Below are 26,184 nucleotides of genomic sequence, written 5' to 3' on the forward strand. Positions count from 1 at the left end.
TTAAAAACTGCACTTAGTGCTTAAGGAAATGATGTCCATTTGACCATATCTATTCTAAGAAACAATGCAATCAAACATATTCATAATTTGTTGCCCAAGTTTTAATTAGACTAATTTGTGGTAAAACATTTATCAAAAATAAATACAGACCTCCAGGCAGCCATGTTTCCGTGCTTCTGTCAGCAAAGCTTCCAGTCCAGGCAATAACACTGGAAACACTCTCTGCTCCAAAAAATGAGTGACAGGACCTGACACACACACACACACACACACACACACACACACACACACACACACACACACACACACACACACACACACACACACACACACACACACACACACACACACACACACACACACACACACACACACACACACACACACACACACACACACACACACACACACACACACACACACACACACACACACACACACACACACACACACACACACACACACACACACACACAAAACTAAATGTCTGTTGCACTCTGCAGGGAAAGCTGAATCAGTTACAGTGTTTTTCTCCCTGTGCAGTCCGGTTTTAATCCCTCTTTCACAACTTCTCCTTTACCTCCTTTTACCTTACGGTTTTATTGGGGTGTTTTTTCTTCTTGTATATATATCTTTGTAAGTGTTTTGAAAAATGCTTAACAAAACAAGTTTAATATGATCATCATCTTACTTTTATGTAGTTGTGAAGGCATCATAGCTTCAGCTGCAGGGGGACGCTTCATTTTTGAAAGACAAGGTTTTCCTAACACAGAGTAGCCAGGAAGAGCAGGGTGGCAAAGCAGAGAGTCAAAGTCTCTGAGAGGGTCATCGTCCACACACACCTATTGAAAACAATTCAGTTCAGAGGATGCCAGTGTGACAGGATGGAAACTAGTCAGCCACAGAGATAAAGAAACTAAAGGGTGAGCTGACCTTGGCTGCGGGGAGTCCACAGAAGACCGGGGAGGGTTTACTGGCGCTGTACTGGGAGAGATTTGTCCCTGAGCTGCTTTCTGTCCACAAAGCACTGGGAGGACTGGGATGCTCCGCTTCAAACTCTACAAAAACACAAAACATATGCTATCATTTGACACCATTTACTTAAAAAAAAAAAAAAGAAGCTTTGATTCTCCCCCCTTACTCCGGTGTTCCTGGTTCAATAAAACCTTTTTAAGCTGTGAACAATGTCTCAGACTACTGGTTTACATGAATAACTGCAGTAAATATACAAAGAAGAAACACTTAAAATGTGTTGCAAAATGAACATGGTTGTCGATTTGTTGGTGTGTATCTGTCTGATGGATGAAAAATAATCTAGGGATATGTCCAATCATTTCCTATGACTAGGAACATCGAAGGTGTCACAAAGTTGACTAAACCACTAAAAAAGACATGTGGTCAAATATGTTCAAATGCCTGCTGTGGAGAATATCATGAGGTCTTGAAGCAACAACATATAAAACACAATGGTTGATTGATGAAAGGAGTAAATCGGTTAGATTTGACCAGAACACGACAGGAGGTTTGAACAAATAAAACACGGTTGGCTTACCTTCACAAACTTGTTGCCAAAGGGATTTTTTGGAACAGATAACATTTGCCATTATTCCGCCTGTTAGCTCCGACTGTTGCTATGGACACGCTAGGTTGCTAAGGAAGTCGTCATGCTGATGATTTCCGTTCATAAAATAAGAGCAGAATAGTAGAGCTGGAAGATAATGTTCAACAAACAGGTGCTCAAAGCTGTAAACAAACATAGTAATAACTAAAGCAATACCTGTAAACAGTTCCTGGTATAAACACACGATGTCTCACCGAACATTGATTCAAATGTGTCAACCTTTAGTCTCTAAATGAACTAGTGTTTTCAATACCTACGGGATATTGACACTTCTCGTGCACAATGTGTAATACATTAGGCTGACGTAGTTGCAAACTGTAGATTAAAATGTACCAGAACGGTGCAATTCATGGAAAACAATGTGTGTATTTTAAATATATTGTTCCGGTGTTCGCCGCTAGAGGGCAGCATACATATAGAAATTGATTGACAAAAGGCTTTACCTTTCGAAGAAACAAAATAATTATTTTTACATTTGGTTTAATATAAACTACTAATAATAAATGAGTTTTTAATTACCTGTATCCTTCACTAGTTAATTGTCTGATGTCAGCATTTTGTGTAAATTCTCTCTGTTATGTGTGAGTGATATTGCTTAACCATACATTTATAGTTATTAACCCTCTTGTGCCTGTAAGAAACATGGAAACACTCCTTGAATTACTAGATTACACATTCATTTCAAATAATCAAGATGCCAGTTTTTAATCAAGTATTTAACCATTTTAAATTAGTAGATCTTTGGCTTCACAGCGCAACTCATCAAACACCATAAGCTAATAGTTAAAACTGTAATTGTTATTTTATAAGGGATTTTTGTTTCATACCACTTTGTCATTTTGTATTTAGTTGTTTCTTTGAGTTTAGCCATATTATATTACTGATGGGCCATCATTTTGTGCTATTGTAGCAAAAGTTCAGTCCTAAATGATGTCACATCTTTAACTATCAGCTTTAAACAAATCATTTACCAAAAAAAATAATATTGCAATGCAAAACACGTATTTCACGATGATCAAAATGCAAGATATATCCTTTGCTGAAAGAGCATAGCAATATTATATTAGTCTTTCTTTAGTCATTATTATATTACTCAGAGAAGTTCTTCAAAATTAAAATCTTTATTGGAATACATTCCAAAGCAGTTAAGTCATCTCATGACTGAACAAAAATAGCCATTTATCTTTAAAAAAAAAAAAAAAAGTCCCAAGATGCTTCCAAAATGCACTGAACAGCTTTTGACAAAATATACATCGCAGTAAGTCACATCTTGCCTTCACTAATTGACTTGTTAATAAATAATATTGTGAACATAACATTTTTTTATACATAACAATTTATACTTCCCCATGTTTGGAACCAAAATTAATGAATACATACACCCTCAATTTAAAAAAACAAATTCTGAAGACCTGTGCCACAAACATTTCTCTCACAAGTCATTGCAGTGCATCCTTCGACATCCAACCCCCCCCCCAAAAAACTAAACAAAATAAAGGAAAACAACACGATGAGTAACAGTAGAAATCATGGTAGTAATACATAATAATTGTAATAATTATGAAAGGATGATTTTTTTATAAAGCAACACTGATAAAAGCAGATATTATAAAGGACCGACTATCAACAGTAAAATATACAGAATACATTCCTTCAGGGTTTCAGAATAGAGGAGCCCATGTGAGGAGGACGTTTAAAACTGAGCTAGAGGGAGACACAGTCACCTCTTTAGAGAATCAGGAAAGAAAAATCACACTCTTGTCTACAGGAGTAATTAAATCATTTAGCGTTTGACAGCAAGATGTTTAAAGCTAAATTACAGTCTTTAGTTAGCTTTCGACATCTGTCATTAGTATTTTGAGATCCAGGCACAGGACCCCACGCCTTCATACCTCATGTAAATCCAGGATGCATTTACTTTACAAGTTAGGAGAATGGTTTGGGAAGAGTCACATCATGCAAGGGTTCATCCTGGAGTCCATCCATAACCATACACATATCTTGTCTAAATTACAAAGTGAGGATCCTCCTAGAACAGCTCAAAGCTCAGGTCAGTGTTGATTGCTTCTGTTGGTGTGAAGTTAAAGGATGATTTGCATCAAGCATTCACTTGAGACGACATTCAGAGCCTGTCCATAGGCAACATGTTCAGTTCCCAAAGAAAAAAGGTTAGGTGGATGCATGAGGCCTTGAATGTAGTGAACTTTATATATCCACTGAGTGGTTTGCAGTTTTGAAGGCTGCCCAAACAGCTCAGGTAAAGTCATTTCAGAGACTTGACAGCAACAAAAGGAGTGACATGCCTGTACAGTGTCACAGGCAAAAGTGGCTTTGATCCTGAAAATAGTAGAGTGACAGGAAATCAGAGTTAAATATAGATGATTAAGTACAGAAACCAAAATCAGTCTGAGATGCGGCCGACGAGGAAATGGTGGACATGTGTCTATAATTCCATAAACCCCATTCTAAGCGTCCAACTCCCTGTAGGAGTGGAAGGTGCCAAGAGAGGGATGGATGTGTCCGCTCCGTGGAGCCGGTCGACCCTAACGGGCTGATTCAGTGCAAGAGGCATTTTGACGAAAAGAGGACTGGGAGTTTTAGCTTTTTCTGAGGTTCTCTTCTTCTTCTGAAATCACTCGGTCCACATACAGGCTATCCTGCGATTCTTTAGTATTGTAAAACACATGTTCACGATTCAGCCAGGAAACATTCCTTACAATCCACAACTTCATTGTCTTCATGTCTTTCATATAAAAACGTCCACAGAGTTCTGCCGAGTCCCGTCCCCTTTGTTTAAAAAGAAGTTGGCGAGAGCTATGTACAGATATTGTGATATGTCATTTATGAGTGTGGATGGTAGTGGCTGGATCACTGAGGCCGAGGTTCTCCATGTACTCTGAAGCGGTACATGCAGGTGTATTCTGGGTGACCCCAGTTAGACAGCACGCGCACCTCTATGATCTGAAAGGCCCCATCATTCTGCTCCTGAAAGAGAGGGGGGGGATATTCAGATCATCCTGGCAGACAATGATTTCATTTTGATTAATAATAGGAGGCGTGTCTTAAGTTACCATAACAGGAAAGGTTTGCAGTGACTCTCCATCTTCCTCATACACGTATTGCCCCAGCAGCTTCCCTTCTTCCTGGTACTCATCATCAAGACCCTGTAGACAAACAGACATCAGTCAAAATAGGAATGTATCGGCGTGTCTAGTTGTAAGGCTTTATGTTATGTTTCTTACAAAGACAGTGAAGTTGCGTGGCGCGCTGGTGATGTTTCCAGTTGGAGACAGGGCCTTAGGGATGTGCTCCATACAGAAGGATGTGGGCAGGATCCTGAGGGACAGCCGGATCACCAGATAACCCTGAGAGCCTTTGAACGCCCAGCAGTTACCGGGGTACACATCGGGCTGAGGAGAGGAAGTGAGAGTAGAAATGCTGAAATAGGTTTCATCATAATGGCAACAAGGACTTGTGAATGAGTGTTTCTACTGAGCAATTTATTCATCAACCAAAGAGGAACCTCTCTATGATCGCAAACATTTCATAACAGGATTAAATGATAGGAACTTGTAAAAGGGTTTTGCTCGCTGCAATTATTCTTTCTCTAAAGAGTGGCCATTAGAATACCCCTACTGTGAGCTTTGAGTGTATCTTATGTGAGACAAAAGCCAATATGGTGCTTAAGCAGTCTGTGTAAGTCAAAGCAAAACTGTTTCCTTGCTAAAAGCAGGAAGGAGAAATGACAGCATAAAAGGCTTTAAGGAAAGCTTTCAAAGTTCACATGAGCACCTTGCCATTGTTTTAAGACAACAGTGAAAAACTGCATTAGTGAAATAAACATTACTCCCATGGAGTCCTGGAGGCACTCACCTGGATGACGACCCGTGGAGACTGGGAGAAGTACCAGAGAGGCAGGCCGAACAGACTCATGAGGGCCGTCTTGGTCTCATACGTCTCAGAGCAGCGAGTGCTGAGGATGCTGCCACCTGAAAACACACAGGAGACGGGAGGAAGTGTCAATTTGAATGTCGAACTTTATTGTGTAGTTATACATAGTGGAAGTTGATAGTCCATCATACTGCACACTCCGCTTGGGTGTATGGTTCCAACTGCGCCAGCATCTTTATCCTTAAAGCCATCTGTCAACATGTCCTTACATGACTGCACAGTTCTCCTTTATTATGGGCTTCAACCCCTGGCTTTTACTTCTCATAAAGGAGAGAGACTCATACAACAAACTAACTGTTAGTAGCTTAACGGGAAAGCATACGCCCAAACATCACGTTGCCCTGCCTGAAATAAAGAGCTCCTTTTTAGAATACTCATGGCCCTTTCAAAGTGTGTACAATATCAGCGTGCTGTTATATTATCAATATGTCACTTGCAAAAAATGGTCTCAAAACAAAAACAATATTGCTTATGCAGGGCTCAACGCTAACATTTAAAAGTGGTCGCCAGGCTGGCAACCAGGCATCAGCTTTTGGTTGCCAAAACTGAAAATACAGTTGCCATTTTTAGTCACCTTATATTTTAAATAATTAAGATACTATACAGTTACTTAATAAACTTAATTAACTTAATAATGAAAATGCGACAAAAGAATGTTCAAATGCTTTACAATAAGTAATTAACACAATTATTTGAAACTAAAGTGGTAGTAAACTTGTCCACCCTCAATTGCTGGTATACTAAATACCAGTAGTGCAGCTGTTGTCGTGTTCTTCACAGATCCCTCACAAAGGAATTGAGCAAGTCACTAGTTTTGTCAAGCGTTGTCTCCCTTTCAAATGTGGGTTCTCTTGACCTTTGTGCTGACCCCCACCATAGATCCATTAGCCCTTCAGCATTGAAGTCTTGGATTGGCCAGATTAATACATTTCTAATCTTAAATAAATGAAAACCATTCACAGACAAGAATTAGATATTAATTATTAATGCTGTAAATTACCTTTAATATGTCTAACTATATTTAAAATGTGTTACCTTTTTATAGAAGTGATTATATTTGTATGCCAATATTTTCCTATGGTAAAGTTTCGTTTTGCACTTTTATTTTGATAGTAATAAGATCGGGACTCTTATTTTGAAGGAACTTTTACCGGAAGTGAATGCACAACATAGCAGAATGTACATATATTTTGCCTCCCAAGACTTTACACATGTCCTCTTTGCTTTTCGTTCGGGTTCACCTTGCGCTTTATCAGTTGAATCACTTTGAACATTCGTTGAGACTTTTTACCCCACAGTCAAACAAGTTAATTTGCTTCGCCATGTTTTGTAAAACAAACGCACGGCGCATAGCGCACGCGAGTAAACGTGCATCGCTTTCTGGCTCATTAATCACACCAATGCACGTGCAATTTAAGTACCAGGTTCCGACTGGTCACAACAATAATTAAATATCACTCTTAATCCAACAAATAATTAACATTTATCTATTTTGGGGCAGACATTTAGCTGTTTGCTGTCCTTATTTCTTCATGTTAAAAAGTGGTTGCCACTGATGGCAACCAAAGGCCAAGAAGTGGTTGACATTTTTTCTGAATGGTTGCCAATGGCAACCTGGCAACCGTTACTGTCGAGCCCTGGCTTATGGCAATTATTTATCGTGAGAGGCCAACCTAAGTCTGTTAACGTATAGTGGTTCTGAATCCCAAGCCCAAGTTGCACTATCGTAGAGACAGACCGGAAATGCAACAGGTGGTTGTGATTATATGGAGTATATCTGAATACTTACTGTGCCTCTCATGTAGGTCAACAGACTGCTCAGTAACACACCTGACAATAGAGTCAGAGCTTTTGCTGTTAATACTCTGTGGTCCTCCAGCCTGACTAATGCATGCACCCTCATTATGTAAGAGACATGCATTAGCGCACCATGCTAAGTGATGGAGCAGCTAGTTTGCTGATCCCTTCTACCCATTAGTAAAGCTGCATTCACAACAGCTCAGACAGTAAGGTTAAAAAACATATTCTCCCATCTAAATGACGGTAGTGCAAATGAGCTTCAGGAAAAAAATCACAGAGTGAATTCGAAAAGTTAAAACAGATTTAACGTTTAGAGAACCGCAGCCCAATGAGACGCTCTGGTGGATAATCACGTTGTGAGAGAGTACAGAAAACATCTCCCTCTCTCCCTGCTTAAAACAACTTCAGTCTAAGAAACTTGTATTTTACTGAAGTGTAACCACCAGCCAACGTCTTCTTTTGTCGTAGCCGTGAAAAATATGCATTTGCTTTCAATTGCGGTTGGAAATGTCAAGGTCACAAAAAAAAAAGTTCAGTTGAGAAAAAAAGTATACTTGTCCTACATTGGGGTGTTCAAAGTTGAAAACATGACATCACACAAATGAGCCATTTATTGACACCCACACACACCCCTGTACAAGAACCATTTTTTGGATGCAGCCTAACTTGACTTTGACAGACAGGCTGATAGTGAAGTCAGTCTTGCTTCTTACCTCCAGACTCCAGGGCAAAGTCCACCTGGCCGGTTCGGTCCTGGGAGTAGAGCCTCAAAGCGTTTTGGACAATCAGCGCCACTTGCTGGAGAGTAGACAACAACACAAGACTTACAAATTAAAGAAGAGCCTCAAAACACATGGCCAATAACATTTTTTAAAGAGCTTCCCCTGCAATAAGGATGTGTCCAGTTTATGTTCATTACCTCTTTCGTCAGTCCCTCAGCAGCAGCAGTGTGCTGGACGCTCCCGCTCACGGTCTGAACGATGGTCTTGGCTTGGAACTCAGCCTCACCCAGGGTTTGAGCCCGGCTTAGCTCCAGCTGCAGGGACACGTCTTTCAGGATGCTGTGCTCCAGTGAGGAGAGGGAGACCTGCAGGTCGGGGGTGCTGACGTAGCGCTGAGACAACCAGAGGATCAGGGACTCAGGCACCTCTCCCTGCTCCGCTCCTGACCCGCCACTGCCGAAGAACAAAGCCTGCAGCTCCTTACGCACCTGGGAGGATACCTGGGAGGATACCTGGGAGGACACCTGGGCTGATATCTGGGGGAAAAGATACACAGAGAACCAATCATTAAAACTAATGGATGCCAGGAACTAAATATTCAGGAAACTGCATCACAGTGAGACAGTGAGGGCAGAATATAGCCAAAACAGGTGTTAATAGTTGTGTTGCGTACCGTCTCTTGCAGTGTTTCCAGCTGCTCACACTTGCCCTTGCATCCCACAACGCCCTGCAGATCCTTTCTGATTTTGCCCAGCTCCAGCTCAAGTCTCTTCACCTCCGCTAGCAGAGCATCATGTTCCTCCTGCTTCACTCCCACACTAAGAAGAAGACACAGCATCTACATGTGAGCTGCCATAATCTTGAAGAATTTGCTCACAAAATGTGAATAGCGCATAATAAGAAATGCATTTCTTCTGGTGTCTGTACCTGACAGGAGCCGTGTCTGCTGCTGAAGGGACAACCTCCTCCTCCTCCTCCTTTTCCTGCTTCTCGTGCTCATACTGCTGCTGCCGCTGTTGCACCTCCTACGATAAATATCAAGAAGAAAAACTGAAGAAAGCCAAAAAAACAAACTACAATGGCAGTTTGAATTCTCTAGGAAGAACATTATGTTTTCAATACCACGACACTGTTCCTTTGTAAACAGACCGAAAACAACCATATCTTAGCTTATGCTTTAATAATAGTTGTGTTTGTCCAATAACTTGCATATAGACTCTTATTGCACTATTTCACTTTGTAAACTATTTTTCTTTTTGTATTTACTTGCATTATATTTTTCTGTTTATCTGTGTTATTGGGTTGCACTGTTGGAGGAGCCTGTGACCTGAGATTGTCATCGTCATAACAACACTGTAGCTATGTTCGTATGACAAATAAAAACCTTGAACGTTAATATTTAGACGTCAGGCTTTGTATGACTGCCTGCAGTGTATTCTTTGTTACCGTTTACCATTAGACCTCTACTCTTTAATGAAATGTGGATTATTTCATTGAATCATGGTTAATAAGATGTTTCTTGCTTGCCTTTACTGTTTATTTGAAGATATATATAAAAGGTTTATATTCAGTTTGAATGATTGTGTTATAAATTAGCTATCTTGCAGACACATAGTTAAGAGGTTTTCAGTAGAAGAGCAGTGTTTCTGCTAAACGCACCCCAGTCTTGGCAGCCAGAGCAGTGAGCCACAACTCTAAGTCAGCCAGCCGTGTTGCCTGCCCCTCTTGGTGCTTCTTCTGCTGCTCAGCACTCTGCATGGAGAAGGGATCAAGAGAAAGGAAAGTGAGATACAAGTGAGCCTTTAGAGCAAAAACATTGCTCTTGTAACTCAGGACTTATCCTAATCTCTTCACCTGGGCTCTGTGTGTACTCTCCTGCTCCAGCTCTCCCCGCAACACGCCCAGTCTGTTCTCCAGCAGGGAGGACACCCACAGTCCCAGGGCCTCTCTGTCTGTCTCAGTGTGGAGATGCTCTTTCAGGGAGCTGTAGAGAGCCAACACGTCCCTGTGACTCTGATCCTGCTTATGTTCACCCTGCTGGACTCGATCCAACAGCAGGGTTAATTTGCCCTCCACACGTTCCAGGCGCTCCAAGTCAATGCTAGAGACTGCCACAGGGGGGAGGAGTGGCTGAGGAGGAGAAGATTTGGAAGAAATACAGAAAAAAGGTCAAAATGTGTGGTGGCTCTAAGACGGCCCTGCATATGACCAGAAGCACAAAAGCATTACTTCTCTTATTTATAAACTGTGTCTGTGTGCACTGAAGTACAGGGCAAAGCACTTTGGGCGTTTCAAATGTCTGTTAGAAAGTGCTTTAACTGCAACATACTTAATGTAATAGTTTATACACACACTCATATTACTCAGTGACTTCCAACAGTGTTTTAGCGCTGCTCGTGGTTTCATCTTACCGGTGCCTGTGAGAGCGGGGTGGCGGGGGTCTGCACCACTGGAGCCCCTGATGGAAGGACGGGGACAGAGGCAGGAGCCAGAGCTACAGCTGGCACCAAGTTAGACAGGAGGGTGATGGGAGACGCCGGACGCCACTCTGTTAGGTTTATGGCTGGGAGGTAGGCAAGTATGGCAGCAGCGGACGGACCCCAAAACCAAAACGCTGCATATAGACAACAGGAAGTAAAGATTGATAGCACACTCTTTGGCCACTCATTGTAATCTCAATCTTGTGTGTGGTGACACTTGGTCCCTTTCAGAAATGTATTTTACATCCAATATAACAGCGGCACACACTGTTATTCAAACTATATTTACATTTTATTTAAACGTTGGCATCTTTCCATTAACCTAAACGTCATAGACATTAGATGCAATAAAGTGTTGGAACAAGCGCATCCATATTTAATATTAAAACATAATATCTCAGAAATGAGAGGAAAGTACGTCAACCAAAAGGAGTAGCTCGCAAGGTAAGTGGAAAAAGGAAACCGAGTGAAGTAACTCACAAGAAGCCCAGCAAGGCTGACCTGAATCTGGTTCTAGATTTGCATCATACTCTGGGGATGTGTGCTTGAGAGGACATCTAGTGCCTCGGTACAGACTGATTTTCTTTCGTGCCTGCTCAGTAAATAGGTTACCCATGTGATAAAGGAAAAGAGCATTTCTGATCAACTCACCAAGGAGGAGCAAAAGGGGCAAAAGGAAAAGCAGGAGCCTCCAGAGTTTAGGAAGGCATCTGAAACACAGAGATACACTGGTCAGATAAACAAGTACATGCTGTTGATTCATCTAGCAGTTGTGGAGCAAAGATAGCATTCACTTGGAGTGCACGCAAGTCCAATATGTCCTCTCTTTAGCCACTTAATGCTGTCCTATATTCATCAGCAAGTTGTTTACTGCGTCTGTTTGGAGCTAAACAGTTAGTGTTGACGTTTTTTGTAATAGTAATAGGGGAAGGTGAGTTCCGTTTAGCCTTTCGGGGCTGCAGATTCAATTTCATCACTACGAGCGATGCATTTGACATTACATTACATTTAGCTGACGCTTTTATCCAAAGCGATTTACAATAAGTGCATTCGACCAACAAAATACAAACTTGAAGAAAACAGAATCATATAAGTACATCAGGTTTCATAGAGCTAAAACACTCAAGTGCTACTCAACTGGCTTTAGATAAGCCAGCCCTTTATTAGTATATAAGTGCTTTGTTAGTCATTTTATTGCTCGAAGTGGAGTCGAAAGAGATGAGTTTTTACATTGAAGATGAATTTTACATTTTTATTTTATAAATTATTACAAAAATATTTTTTTCTTTAAACGTTTTGACAACAGTTAATATGTAAGCTGTTCTTTGTTTCCCTTTTGTGCATTGCAACACCGGAAGGTTCAGAAAAATAGGGCTTACCGTGTCAGAAAGAAGACATTGAGAAGAGACACAAGAGACACCAGCTGGTACCATCCTGTTGCAAGAAGCCACAAGAGTCCTCTGCCTGCCTTCACTGGGACGATGGAATAAATATAAGACACACACACAGAGAATGAGATCAGAAGCTGACCGAGCTGTTAAAGGAAGAAGCAGAGACGACACATCATTGTAACAAGATGACTCCACTGACCTGGAGCAGCCAGGAGCATCCAGAAGACGAAGAGCAGCCTCTGCACCACTGTCCCGACCCCTGACCCCAACGCTTTGCCGGCTCCCGCCACACAGTAGCCTGGCTGCAGGAGACAGTGACCTAGAAGACAAGGGGAAAGAGTTCAGTTGATCAATTACAGCGTGTACTCATCGACACACAGTTATAAACATATGAGTACTAAACACATTCTTCTAACAGTAGATATACAGGATGTTATCAACGCAAGTAAATTGCTGGTTAACCTGCATAAGCTAGGACGCTCCACAGCGCCCCCACCAGGCGTCGAGGCCTGGAGGACTGTGTGAGGAGGACGGTGTGTGTCTCTGAATGCTGCTTCCCTTTACAGTCATCGCCTGTGTACGCCGACATGATGGATGGCAGGCAAACAGAAAACACACAAAAAACAAAGGATGTGTGAATGGATGACATTAAGATGGCTTACAAGTAAAAACAAAGTTATGCAATTCGTAATTAGGCGAAGGAACAGACATTCAAATGTATTGATTTAGGTTTGAAATAAAAAGAACGTTCAAGCGGACCACGTGCAGGCATGATGAACAATATGCAATATACTATATGTGATGACAACAAGGACAGCTAGATGTATGAGAACATGCCCGTGATCATTCCTCAGCTGTGGTTCCTTAATGAAAGTTTTTTTTTTTACATTTGTTTGATTATTTCTCAATTTCTGGAAACGTCCACCCCTTGACCTCTTCATTCACTTATGTTAAACATCTGTTATTATACTATTTGTGGAAGATAAAAACAAACTAGTTTGAAGACAAGCAAGCTGCTAGTCCAAAGTGTATCATCACTTATGAAGGTACGTTTTGATGTTAAATTGGACTCTTAAAACAGGTTTGAAGGACTAACTTCATTGAAAGGAAAGTATCTGCTGGTTATAACGGTCAACAGGCTGCTGACTTGTTAAAGCAGTTCACACAACCTCTGCCTGGTGGTCCTAACACAGGTCACGCATATCATTAACCAAGTCACTCAAAGCTACCACACAAACGTTCCAAGTATAGAGAGAAAGAGATCGTGTGTGTGTGTGTGTGTGTGTGTGTGTGTGTGTGTGTGTGTGTGTGTGTGTGTGTGCGTGCGTGTGTTTCTGCTTACACAGGGAACCATTGAGTTTAAGATGTGAGGCCTCCTCAGTCACCAGGTCCTTCACATTCATGCTTCCACAGTAACTTGAGTGAGCTGCAACACACATACAACACATTTGTTTACATGACAAAAACCATGTAGTGTGAGAAAATTGAGATGAGCTTAACAATGCAAGAAGAAGAAGAAGAAGAAGAAGAAGAAGAAGAAGAGAGTTAATGCACGTCATCAACGGGCCTGCAGAAAATCTCGATGTCATCATGAAGACAGTGAAAATACGGTTGCGTGAAAACAGCTAACAGGTCAAGCAGTAGGGCTGAAAAATGAATTGGTACTTTATTCAAATCACAATATGGATTATTGCATTATCCATATATATATATATCAAAAATATTATTCTGCAATTAAATATTGTGTTGCTGCAGAGATGTCCCTGCCCATCTTTGTTTGGTACAGATTCTCGCAAAAATAAATATATATTTATATTTCATTTGTTGTAATGAGAACAGTAACCCAAAATGTATCATCCTCCCAATAAAGTGAATCATCTTGCAAATGCGAAATAAGTGAAATTGCTCAAATATATGTTTTCCCAATTGTTCCGCTCTAATACATGGTGACAGCAAATGGACCTGAGAGGACATTCACCAGCAGCTGTGGAACAACCAGCTTTAATCATTTGAATCTCAATGAGTATATAGTATGATATATAAATCAGCAGTTTACTTAGAAATAAAACTGACCTTGTACAAATGATAACCTTAACTGCAGAGTTATCAATGTCCGGAGTTCTTATTGTTAAGCTTTAATCTTCTGAAGAACTCAATGTTCTATTTTTCATGTGATAGTTCTGTCTAAATGGAGGCAATAGTCTTGGGAATGTACAAGTTTAATTTAGTTTCTAGTAAACTTCCTCCCTCAGAAATAGAAAGCAACAATGTGAAAGTGAAAGTTGAACAGACCAAGAGAGAAACAGAGATTATCGAGAAGCTCTTCAAAGTCAATTCAATGACACATTCTAATATAAGGCATTTGACTGAGGTGAGAAAGGAGAGAAATGGTTACAAGAAAGAGTATTAACAGAAGAGCAGCAGAGGAGGTCAGGAGCTGTGACCCTTGACCTTTGCCTTTTATCGTTACGGCTGGTACCTTGTCCTTCATAGCCATTAGCCCTGTGGCCCATCATCCTGTGAAGAGTGTTCTGCTTAAACAGCCACAGTTGGGAAAAACTGGAGGACACGGCTTGTTTCATTGAGTCCGAACACGACGCAAGGACACCTGGTGACAAACCCGCCCCATACAATCTCTGTTAGTCAAAACTCACAGTCTATACATGGCTAGAAACACAACATAAAACAAATAGAAATGTGTGATATTAGGATCAAATCCCCTGAAGATAGAAACCCTAAGAGGAAAACAAAAAGACGCTTTGAGAAGCCAGATACAAGGAGAGGTGGTAAAGTCACATGTGAAATAGAAATAGGCGATGACTCAGCCAGACACATTAAGAGTGAAGATGAAATGCCTGCTCAGAAAGAAAGTGGAGATTTCAAACTATCTGCAAAAGAGAAATGAGTCAAGTTTTTCGTCGAGGTCTCGGGGATCTCACTTATGGCTTAGGAACAAATACCACATCAAATGACAGACAGAAAAAACAGAGTATGATGGGAAGTGATTGAAGAGTAAAGAACTTCTCTTGTTGTGTACCTTTTCCTGGCGGGCTCTTTGCCCTTGAACCGAGCCAGAGCACATTGTTGAAGAGCAGGGTGACTAAGGACACTATGGGAGCCAGGGCTCGCTTGCTGTAGCGCATACACGTGTGAGACATAGACACCAGGACACCTGCAGAGAGACACCACCGCCATTATATTCTCATTACCACAACACACTGGCACATTCCAGCTCCAATACTTTCAACACGCAGAAGGACAAATGTGACATTTCAGTCCAACTTAACATTCCCTCACCTGGCTTGTTCCTTCGAGTCCTGTCTCTGGAGTATATGCTTGTGAAGGGTGACGAGGAAGAGGAAAAGTGGGCGTCCGAGGAAGAGGAAAAGAGGGCGTCCGAGGAAGAGGAAAAGAGGGCGTCCGAGGAAGCTTCTGCGGCCTGAGATGATGATGATAATGATGAAGACGAACATGTGATGGGGGACTCCGTCTGAGAGTGAAACGAGCAGTCTTTGCAGATGTAACCATTGGCGACTGCGGTGTGGGACTTTGATGCGCTGGCGTCACCGTTCACACTTGACGAACTGTGGTCATTCCTCCCTGAGAGAAAGCAGCGTGTTAAGACACAATCATTAAAACACAGGAGAACTGTAAAATGCTTAATGTAGTAGTAAAGATATTACCAAGCAAGTGTGCTATGGCTCTATCTATAACACAGGGGAACAGTAAACATACAGTAATGGAGGAAGTATCAAGATCTTTTACTACAAGGTGAAAGGGCCATTCATTGCAGCATACATCATAATAAGGAAAATGGTGCAAGTGGTATTGGTCAAATGTAGCACTCGCCATGTAGGCTAACGTCTTTGTCCTTTTTACGTTAAGACTATTATTGATACTATTGCTTCTCATTCAAAATAATAGTTTTGAGGCCCGATATCCAAGATCACTCATTTAAAAAATCAAAACTGATAAAGTCAAACATGCTTTGTGATACAGGCTCAAGACTCAACTACACAATGTGGGAAACGCATTCACACAGAACTGAGATGCTTCAGTCAATTTGAAGGCAGGTAATGTAACTTGAATATCCTGAAAGGTGGAATTCAATAAACAAATACTCGAATGCCAAAAGTGTGGATAGTAGAATATAGAACTGACCCCGGTGCCCATCCACAAAAGTGGTGGTTGTGGTTGAGGTGACGGCGCGTTGTCTCAGGCTGGACTGATCCAGGATGGAGGCGAGTAGAGATCCATCAGACGCTGTGTGGCTTTCATGAATGACGCTGCTGCTGTTGTTGATTGGGGTATTAGCGGCTGAGAAGGAGAGGGTTTTCCTCGGTGTAGCAGCTTGGCTTAAGGAGAGAGACCGGGAGCTGGAACTGGACTGCTGCTTTTTGCCTCGCAGCGTCCTAGAGAGCAGAGAAAGGAAGCATGAAGAGCGTGAGTTTTCTTGCATGGATACGAAAAGGCCAGTCATGTTAAGATCAACAGAATGAAAAGTATTGTAGGGGTCAGACAAAAAAAACGCACTCAAGGGCGTCAGTTAGCCGAGTTGGTCAAAATGCCAGCCTTTATACACTACATCCTGCCTGGATGCAACCCTTTAACCGTTTTTAGTGGCAGTATTCAGAGTTAAGTGTGTTCCTCATTGTACTGCAAGTTACTGCACAACATCAGTCCAGCTGTTGGTCTTAATACAGCTTTTGTTTTAGGATAGACAATAATTATCAGCCATGAAGGAGTTTAATGGTTGTATCACTCAATTTCATGCCAACATAAATATTAAAACATACTCTTATTATAATAAAAAAAATGAAAAAAGAGAACTTTAAAAAAATGTCCCTTTTTTACAGTTGAACTGCAGGCTAATGCTTAATTTAATGTATTCCCTGTATTAGTTAAGTGGGAGTGTCAGCATCTATTGCTAGTCTTACCGTGTCTCTTTCTTGGTGCTGGTATAGCTGTAGCTGTCGCTGTGGTTATGGGAGTATTCGGCCAGGCTTTCATTGTCATAGTGTCCGGCACCAGTCTGCAGACGCAGGCTCCGCCGTGACATCCTGGGCGACTCGTATACAGCGGCAATCTGGTGCTCTTTCTCAAAATCTAACGCTGCTGTTGAGTAGCTAGAGCTGAGAGAGACAGGAGGAAAGAGTGGAGCAGAAAGAGCGGGAAAGTGAGGGGAAAAGAACAAAGAAAATGACAGTTAATCACAGAGAGGGAAGTCTTCTGCACGGTAACTCATCTGCAAACGACTAACAGGCCTCGAGTGACTTCACCCTTATATCAAATACTTATAAGAGATCTCCTACACTTGTGTGTGCCATCTTCAGAGAAGCTTTCTTTTGAAACAAAACCAAACAAAAGATAGGAACAGACCGTCCTTTTAGAGAGCTCTAATATTGTTGTTCCCTGCAGCTGACAGTGGGCCTAACAGGAAGTGACTCACTCACAAGGGAGAGAGAAAACGACAACAGAAAAGGCACAGAAGGTTTCTGGAAGTCCAATAGGAAAAATACATCAGATAAACATCCCAAAGAATGCATGTAGGCATGAAAACTAAACCTACTCCACTCACTGCAACCAAAAGCCAACCGTAAGTGGTAACACACCATGAATGTTGTAAACTTTGCCATGCCTAGTGCAGCTGTGACTCATGGGGCCACACCCACCTGGCAGAGTAGGAAGGCAGAATCTAGGCCAACATTCAGACGTGACTAACAGGCAAAACGCGAAGTGTTGTAAAATTCACTGGAACAAAAACTTTAAAAAATGTGTTTAATCCCTCTTAGCAATTGTAATGTAAAGAAAGAACAGCATGGCTATACACTCCCTCTTCAGTGGCAAAGAAGGTACATTTTATAAGACAGAAACAAAATCTATCTTTCTTATCGATTTGCTTTTACTAAAGTCGACCTTTTTTGTATTTAATTCGGAATTCTAATAACACAAAACTGAAATTACCTGACCAAGCTGGACACTGCAGACTGTGTTCAACCCTTAGCATGTGGCTCAACTAGGTCAGGCAGCAGAGGGAGGATGAACAGGAGAAGCCAATCCCTTTATCTGTCACTGGAGGACACAGAATACATTTCCTGTTGGACCAGAGTAGGGACCTTTCCTGCTAGGAGCCCTCGCACAGCAGAGAGTATATGAAGGCCAAGTCCTACTAACAGAACAAACTAACCTGAGCGTTGGCCCCGCCCTCTGGCTTTACACGCTGAGGATTACAAACTCAGAGCCAATTATGTGCTCGCGTGCTCGCTCTGCCTCCTGCTCCAACCTCTGAACACATGCCCACGGTCCGTTGTTCTGAGACTCACCAGAGCTAGAATCCACTGTTTAGCATATGCCAAAGACGATGACGCATGTTTAGGACCAAAGCCTTTGTTCACATGTTTGTTTGTTTATGAAATACTAAAAAGGCTCAACACCACTTCCGTTTCCATTGATCTTTGAGAGGGAAGTTTATTCATTCAAGTGCGTGAAAATCCACAGATATGCATCAAATGCAACTCTTACCACTCACATACCTATGAAATCTCTCCAAGAAGGAATGCAACGGTGAGTAGTGAGTTACCTTCATATCAACTGTTACGCATGTATTTGTACCCCACAATGGAGCCCATGTTATTGTACTACTTAGATGCCTGAGAGGGATAGTTGCACACTGCCTTCAATACAAGAACGTGAGGCCATGCAAGGACAGCTGAGAATAGGGCTGCTCAATTAAATCGTATTGTAATCGCAATTACGATTATGGCTTGCAACGATTACGAAAACAACGTAATCGAAAAAACGATTATTATTTTTTCTTTTTTTTTCAAATTATTATTTTTGGGGTTTTCAGTTGAATTATACTTAAAGTTCAGGGTAATCAACTGTTAAAAACATACTGTTCAAATTTGTTTTGTCCAATAAATTAATGTTTTTCGAAGTAAATGGATAATTGTTTTATCAATTATTTACCCAAATAATCGAGATTATGATTTTTGCCATAATCGAGCAGCCCGAGCTGAGCATGGACCTAACACGGTGTTTATAACACAGACCAAGGTTAATCAATTACCACAGAACAATCCATTTTCCATCCCATCTTTGTCACTGCTTGTCTGATAAAGAAGTATATTAAAGTCTTTTAACGGTTACATCCTGAACCAGGTTACATCCTGAGCAAACAGACAACTTCACTACGGTATGTCTCCGTGTTTTACTAACAAACCCATGCAACACAGTTTATCAAACGAGTCCAGAACATAATGGATAAGGATCTGTCGTAGTGTTACCGACTGAGCGCCTGGGGCACATTAACTCTCTGCTGGGCATGGCAGGGCGTGTGTGGGAAAGAAAACTGACTTGTGTCTGTTTGTCTGTGTGGCCTACAGCTAGGCACAATCATTAATGCAGCAATATGTTGCTCTACCTGGCCATTCATTAAAAAAAGAGACACATAGATAAATCTGCATTTTAACAACAACAAACTCTGTATGATAAACCAATCCGGACTGCACAAAAGTAAAGATCAACCTCATGTGCTGGCTATCACACCCCGTTCAAACCCCAGTCTGTCTCATCAGAAGATGTAAACAATGTGAAATGGTTTTGCTCACTGTGGTTATCGGTTTCCAAATTGATCTCTGTTCCGTTCACTCTCCCAGGCGGCACCCACGGCCCACATGGTTGATAAAAATAGACATTGTGCTTTCAGAACTGTGTGAAAAAGACACAGATGAAGAGACAGACATACAGCATGGAGAAAGAAGACACTTCCATCCTGACATTCAGCTTCCTGGAACCTCTCCTTACATAACAGTGAAGCTTTGATTCTCTTCCCACACTCAGTGGGCACAGCTGGCTTTCTTACAAAACACAACTATACAGAGCATTAGATCAGAAAGGATTCGACATTTGAAAACCGCACATTATAATGCACAGCCACATGGACATGCAGGATGGGGATCAAGGTTGGTGGACATCAGAGGGTAATGCAAGAAACAACAATATCATCATATTTGAAAATATATGGATAACAGTAGTGTAAATGTGATGACATGAAAAGGCGTCAAAGAAAGTTAAAATTATATTTTAAAAATGATCAGGCCACAATAGTCAATAACTTTAGGTTTGGATCTGTTGGTCGGACAAATTGGTCTTGAATGAAATTCTATTGGGATTTCGTTTTTTTCATTTATTTATAAATCGTCCAATAATCAAATTAAACACCAGAAAGCTGATTGATAATGAAAATAAACTGTTTCTCAAAAAGCTATCAAGTCCCATTTGTTTTTTGTAAGAGAATATGCTTTTAAAAAATGTAACAAGATTTCAGGGTGCATATACACAGGATGGGATAACTGGATCCCAGCTATGTATCCAGGTGTAACTGCAACAAGATGAATGTGTTTGCATCATTGAGAAAGTGTCTGCCCTAGGGGTGGAAGCTCCATTACTTTGGCGTCGGCCGTTTACAGGCTTGTCAGGATTTCGTACCCTGGAGACAACAACAGACTTTCTATGGCAGGTTGGGATTCGCAGCAGCAGCCATTATGTTAAAATCTGTTCTTTCAGATCCAAGCGGAGCAACAAAAGACACATTCCTCCAAGGTAAAGGAAAGTAACTTTAGTAACATACCTTCTGGTGAGTCTACTCTTCCAGTACCATGTTGGCTTTGCTGCCACTAAAAGGGACTTGCCAGCCACCCACCCACCCACCCACCCACCCACCTCCTGCCTGCTTGCTTTGCATAGTGTATGCAAAAAAGTGTGCTCTGTTCAGAGAACACAGCATGGACACAATGAGACACCAAGTTGTTCACATGGAAGGGAAAGTATCTGGTAGTTCACAATCTACACACCAGCTGGGCTTTGCATTTGAAAAGATCAATGACATTTTGACACATTTCTATTTGGTTTTCTTGAGCTACATCAGCTGATCGTTGTTTGGATATTTTTAGAGCTGTAACTAACTTTTAATATGCAAATTATTTTCTAGGTATTAGGTCAATTAATTGATGGCCTGTTTGGTTCATATAGTAAGATGTCTGAAGACAGTTTCCTAAGATCCAATGTGATGTCATGTTTTGTCTAACCAAGACTCAACGAACAAAACACCTTCAAAATGAAAACAAAATAAGATGGCCAATATGCTAATAACCAGCAAAGAAAAATATCTTATTATCTGCAGCAATTGGATGAAAGTTGAGCTCAAATGCTAACAGACTTGCACAAATAAACCCTGAACAAAAAAACACTGGTTACCACACACGCATAACTTCGAGAAATAGAAACCATGTGTGTCGTTAATCTGAATTTACGTGTGGTAAGGAAAGCATGAACCCTCGTGCGAAAGAACACAGCAAAACAATTTTTTTTAAAAGACAAGGGGGCGTGTTGTTGCCAATGAAAGTCTTTAGTAGGATAAACTGCAACTCAAAGTTGCGGATAAAACTAGTTAGCATCAGTGTGTGGAGTGCACTGGGTGAGACTACTCAGAGATACTTGTCCTACTTGGCAACAGATTACAATATTTAAGCAACAACATGTGTATTATTGCAAATGTGAACAGCGTTGAATCAAACATCAGATCTTCTCATCAAATCATGTCCTTTTGAATGCTGTAATTTGGCTTAAGTATAGTACTTTGTCAACTATTTGTATATGTATATATGTACAAATGTATATCTCCTCCATAACTCCCTGTGGGGCCACGCTGTGTTTACTGAAATTATACTGCACTGAGAATACTGGGGAAAGTACCAAATCAGAGCACTGTAGCAAACTCTTTGCCTTCCCGTTTCATCAAACCGTTACAGAAGGTTTTTCCCCCTGAGGTGCTGAGGCCTATATTTACCAGAGGCCAGGAACTGGGAGTCTGGGAACAAGCATAGTGCCTTCAAATGTCTGTCCAACTATCTCTGGGTGGGAAGGATTTAGCACTGTGATTAGGATCGTTCCAGCCCACCCTCACTTTCCCTCCCACAGAAAACACTTCACTTGTGTCCTCTCTCTCCCCCTCCATTGCACTACAGTGTGGCGTCTCATGTTGCCGTGGTTGCGATGGAGACCACTTTAAACATTTCCCTGGCTCATCAAAGACCGGTCCGTAGCAGAGACTGGACATGAAGAGATTCCAACAGTTACTCAATGCAACATCAACGTTATCTCTTGGCCTGGTTGATTGTGAAGCAGAAAATACCTCCACATGTGTTTTATGCAAGCAAGGAGACATGTTTGTATTTAAAAATTCCAGGGATCTGTTTATCAGAGTAGTGACAGTTCATTCCAGGTGTTGCATTTACATGAACAGGACTGACGGACACGTATGGAAGGACAACCCTAAAACATAATGCCTGCAACCTTGACTGTAGCCGGCTTGGAGCCATCAAAAGGTCTGATGTTGTGGGTTTGACCAACACAACCACAGGGCAGGCTGACACCAGCTGCTGTCATTTGCTTGACACTTGCCCAGTCGTGCATGAACTGATATACACTCAGACCAGATGTCAGAACAACTGTGTGAGCAGCATGCACAGCGCCTGTTACAGGCAGAGTGTGACAACATGCACGTAGAAATATTAAAGCACCAACTGCATCTCATGCCAGCTAAGATTTATCCTAAAAGATACTTCCTCTAAAATCTATCTGCATTTTCAGGCGGTATTTCTGTTTGCATTCAACATATCTTTGTAAGAATTGGAAGTTGGTACGTAGCCTACGTCTCATTCGTCATAGATTTTTAAAAATATTTTACATTTGGTATCTGCTGCTGTTCCCAGACAGCCACTCACAGCATCAGATAACCAGTCACTCCTGCTGCGTACTACTGTCACAGTTCAGCTATCGTGTGTCGGGGGGAAATACTACAGCCAGAGACCCCAGCCCCACTGACCCACTTTCAACATTATTAAATATTAAGGCCCTTTAGTGATGCCATGCTTCTCCAATTTGTAGACCACCTTTGGCAAATAACGGTGTAACATATCAGAAATAATAAAGTCACTCATACATTCAATTTATAGTGTCTATTCTAGAACATCTCTCCGTCCTCTTTCATTATTTGTTTTATTTTCTACATATTACATATTTTATTTGCAAATCAAAAAGCTGTACAATACTATTTTCCGATAGGATGGATTACATCAGATAAGTTACCTATAATAAAATTATTAAAACGTGCAATTTTTGAGTTTGCTTAAAATATTAAAGGCATGCTTATTTTATCGGCATTTTGAAAAGACGGGGATTGAAGATTCAAGACATTGCCCGTTTCTTTTGAATCCCTTAATGCACCGCATGGAACTTCAATATGACTCAGATATGAAAACAACATCATACCAGTAGTCTCTATGGCTGAAATCACTAAATCAGTCCAGTTAACAGAATACTGAAAACAATTTTAAGGAATTTAAGCGAGCACACGAATATCCCAGTTCACTTATAAAATGTCTGTTGGATTATAAATCTAAAAGTGTTTTCCTTCTTGTATGCATGATATTATTCAATCACAAAAATGTTGCTGGTCCAAGTTGTAATGGTCTCTCCCTGGTGTGTTTGGGGAAACCCTGTTGGCCCGGCCTCCTTTCACTCTTTCTCCTGGACCATTCAATGGCACAACACTTGTCGCAGTCCTTTTGAGTTTTGGCAACAGATGGGCCAACGGTTTCTGTCACCTGACTCTGTCCGTCTCGTCACTGCTCTCTTGTATTCACTGGCAGATACAGATATGCTCTATTCTCTGAACACAATCAGCTGTCAGACCCTCTGATTGATTCATATCTCTGAACTTTAAACAAGCAAGCAAAAACATTTAATGTCAAGATATTCTGCTGTGTACTTCGAGACTGAGACAAAGACATCACCATATTTTAAGTTAGCTGATTCACATTTCATTAAGTGCAGAGAATCCATCATTCGGCTCAGCAGCAGTAAACACAGGCTTATTACATCCACAGATCTCTCATCTAGTCAAGAAGCATAAACTATTAGTGTAATCCTGGGATCAAGGCCACGGGTTGTGGCCGGGGTTCATTAATAGCTTCTCAGCTGACTGCATTCAAAGGAACACGATAAGCTTGTTCCAGCCTTTTAGTCTACCTGGTGGATTCCAGCGGGTTTGTCAAGCTAGCTTTTGTACATTCATCTTGCTTTGGCTCAGTCCACTCGAAAGGCTTGTTTATTTTATTACATTGCTGGAATGCACCGTGTGTACATGAAGAAGCCCCGACATTCTGAGGAAGTTAATGGTTTGGGTGTAATTTGTTTTGCCCCTTGTGCCATGGTACCTCAGCAGACAAGCTATTTCACATTTCAACATGAAAACACCCAACAGGAAAATTGCCAGTGTGCATAAACCTATTCAAACATACCAGAGCTGCTTACAATTTGAACATAGATAATACAATCATTAATATAATTACAGCTTAAAGCGACAGCAACCTGAACTGCTCTGGGTCTTCAAAACACAACTTCAAGGAGAAGAGGGTTCTCTGTTCAAACTCGCCTTGTTTACAAGACACTCCTAAGTCTATTCCTAAAAGTCATCCAATAACTCATTTTTAAAGTCAGAAAGGTAGTTAAGCATGAGGGAAGGTGATATTTAATTCCCTGACCCACACACCCTCTCTGCTCTGAGAGAACATGTGAAAGACATTCCTCCACATGCACAGACTTTTCTAGTCGTGTGTCGACTACACCTTCGTTATGAGGTGTGATGAATAGCTCCAGAAACAACGCATGGATGAGGAGCATCATTGGAGACGAGAGTTTGTTGAGACCCAAAAAGTGAAAAATGTTAGAGGTGTAGTAAAAGTCTGTTGAGGTAAATAGGGTGCATGCTCTGTGTGAGCAGCATAATAAACACTCGGGGCAACTGAATCACGGGGCTGAGTCATCAAAACCAGAGGAATTTTTTGTTTTAAGAAAAAAAAGGAAAAAACTGAAGCTCAGTTATCAAGAAAAAAGACATGGTTGTTCCCTGTTTTGGAACAAACTGGAAAGCATGGCTTGATAGGATCCTAAAGAACTATTTATAACAGGTTTTTCGTCTAAAAACTAGCACCAGCAGAGAATGTAAAACCACCTCTGGAATATGTTGGCAGCATAGACCTTTCAGTGTGTTAGTTTGACATATGACATGAGTACACTGACAACTGTAATTATAGTAGCATTAAGGCTGACAGCGCTTAATAGTATATTCGAATCGAGACCAGAGAAAATGGAATGGAACACACTACACGTTCAATAGCTTTCAATAGCTTGATTTAAAATTCAACAGTAGGGTTTCAAGGACAAATCAGATTCATTATTCTCTGTACAGATTGACAAATGACAGGCAGGGTGTAACTGAAATACCAAAGGGCTGACTGTGTATTGCAGCACAGCGCTGAGGTCTCACCTGAGAGAGTAGGTATAGCCGGTGTTCTCTGGAGCACACTGTGGCGGTGTATATGTGTGCAGTTGAGAAAAATCCATGTTCATTCTTCTTTGTTTAAACTGCAAGAATCAGGGTGCAAGGAACAGGACTCTTTAAGCCAAAGCTGACATGTTGGAGGAGGATAACAAGCCCAAAGTAACCACCATACACACACTCACGAAACTCATTGCCTTGTTAAACCTGTCTCTTGTAAAGTTAGTTGTGCTAATGAGCTCAAGTTCTCCCACTGTAAATGTATTTTTAAAAACAGATTAGGAACTGCGTCTTCCCACTGAAATCAACACAGCACTGGTCAATTCCCCACCTCTTCCCAAATCTATTCTAGCGCTATTCACTGGGCGGCCTTCAAAGAAAAGACAACAAGCGGTTACTGCTACACTCTACAACCGTCAGAAAGCACAGCCGGCCCTAATGAGAGCTGCTGGACATTCCTCTTCCTCAGGAACAAAACAACACAACTGTGGTATTGAAAGTGGACTAGAGTTGGCCGACCTCTTCCTGCATGTTGGCGGTGGCTTCTTGTTGACGGAGCTGTAATGAATGACTTGTCTCTTCTCCTCCGGTCGGCAACTGACGGAAATGGCTGGTGGTGACAGGACACAGAGAATGACGCTCCTGACTCCTGTTGTAATCAAAAGACTCCTCACCAGGACAGCTACTCCTAGTGACTGCTTGTAAGCTCTGCGCACAGAGAGAGCAGTATTATGAAACCAAGTGAAACAGCAAGGGGTGGGGCAGAGTTTTAGGCAATGGGCGGGAAACGACTGCTCTGAGGGTTGAGCTTCCA

At 41.4% G+C, this 26,184-nt stretch overlaps 2 protein-coding genes across 12 annotated transcripts in view; both read right to left on the reverse strand.

Annotated features, from left to right (window-relative positions):
* Nucleotides 1–1,849, reverse strand: part of iqck (IQ motif containing K) — a 19,019-nt gene extending 17,170 nt beyond the window's left edge. For all 3 annotated transcript variants that reach the window (XR_013801484.1, XM_079643891.1, XM_079643892.1), the window contains exons 1-4: nucleotides 1,553–1,849; nucleotides 934–1,058; nucleotides 692–842; nucleotides 151–248 (exon numbers count right to left, since the gene is read on the reverse strand). Coding sequence is in view for 2 of the 3 variants with exons in the window: in XM_079643891.1 (XP_079500017.1) it covers nucleotides 151–248; nucleotides 692–842; nucleotides 934–1,058; nucleotides 1,553–1,604 (426 nt within the window). In the remaining variant the exon portion in view is untranslated. The remainder of the gene's footprint in view (nucleotides 1–150; nucleotides 249–691; nucleotides 843–933; nucleotides 1,059–1,552) is intronic.
* A 461-nt stretch (nucleotides 1,850–2,310) lies between these two features.
* Nucleotides 2,311–26,184, reverse strand: part of sun1b (Sad1 and UNC84 domain containing 1b) — a 29,251-nt gene continuing 5,377 nt past the window's right edge. For 2 of the 9 annotated variants that reach the window (XM_079645894.1, XM_079645897.1), the window contains exons 2-22: nucleotides 16,903–17,097; nucleotides 16,127–16,377; nucleotides 15,263–15,565; nucleotides 15,003–15,137; nucleotides 14,445–14,573; nucleotides 13,308–13,391; nucleotides 12,428–12,538; nucleotides 12,165–12,284; nucleotides 11,954–12,047; nucleotides 11,226–11,284; nucleotides 10,506–10,708; nucleotides 9,949–10,224; nucleotides 9,754–9,846; nucleotides 9,022–9,119; nucleotides 8,768–8,912; nucleotides 8,292–8,630; nucleotides 8,086–8,170; nucleotides 5,495–5,610; nucleotides 4,864–5,031; nucleotides 4,693–4,785; nucleotides 2,311–4,606 (exon numbers count right to left, since the gene is read on the reverse strand). In XM_079645894.1, coding sequence (XP_079502020.1) covers nucleotides 4,490–4,606; nucleotides 4,693–4,785; nucleotides 4,864–5,031; nucleotides 5,495–5,610; nucleotides 8,086–8,170; nucleotides 8,292–8,630; nucleotides 8,768–8,912; nucleotides 9,022–9,119; nucleotides 9,754–9,846; nucleotides 9,949–10,224; nucleotides 10,506–10,708; nucleotides 11,226–11,284; nucleotides 11,954–12,047; nucleotides 12,165–12,284; nucleotides 12,428–12,538; nucleotides 13,308–13,391; nucleotides 14,445–14,573; nucleotides 15,003–15,137; nucleotides 15,263–15,565; nucleotides 16,127–16,377; nucleotides 16,903–17,024 — 3,141 coding nt within the window. In that variant the 5' untranslated portion in view covers nucleotides 17,025–17,097 and the 3' untranslated portion in view covers nucleotides 2,311–4,489. Of the gene's footprint in view, nucleotides 4,607–4,692; nucleotides 4,786–4,863; nucleotides 5,032–5,494; nucleotides 5,611–8,085; nucleotides 8,171–8,291; nucleotides 8,631–8,767; nucleotides 8,913–9,021; nucleotides 9,120–9,753; nucleotides 9,847–9,948; nucleotides 10,225–10,505; nucleotides 10,709–11,225; nucleotides 11,285–11,953; nucleotides 12,048–12,164; nucleotides 12,285–12,427; nucleotides 12,539–13,307; nucleotides 13,392–14,444; nucleotides 14,574–15,002; nucleotides 15,138–15,262; nucleotides 15,566–16,126; nucleotides 16,378–16,902; nucleotides 17,098–19,575; nucleotides 20,668–25,358; nucleotides 25,457–25,889; nucleotides 26,020–26,184 lie in introns of those variants that run through there. The other 7 variants (XM_079645890.1, XM_079645896.1, XM_079645891.1 and 4 more) reach the window with 7 other exon arrangements.

This window comes from Notothenia rossii, assembly GCF_949606895.1.
Source record: "Notothenia rossii genome assembly, chromosome: 8".
Taxonomy (NCBI): Eukaryota; Metazoa; Chordata; class Actinopteri; order Perciformes; family Nototheniidae; genus Notothenia; species Notothenia rossii.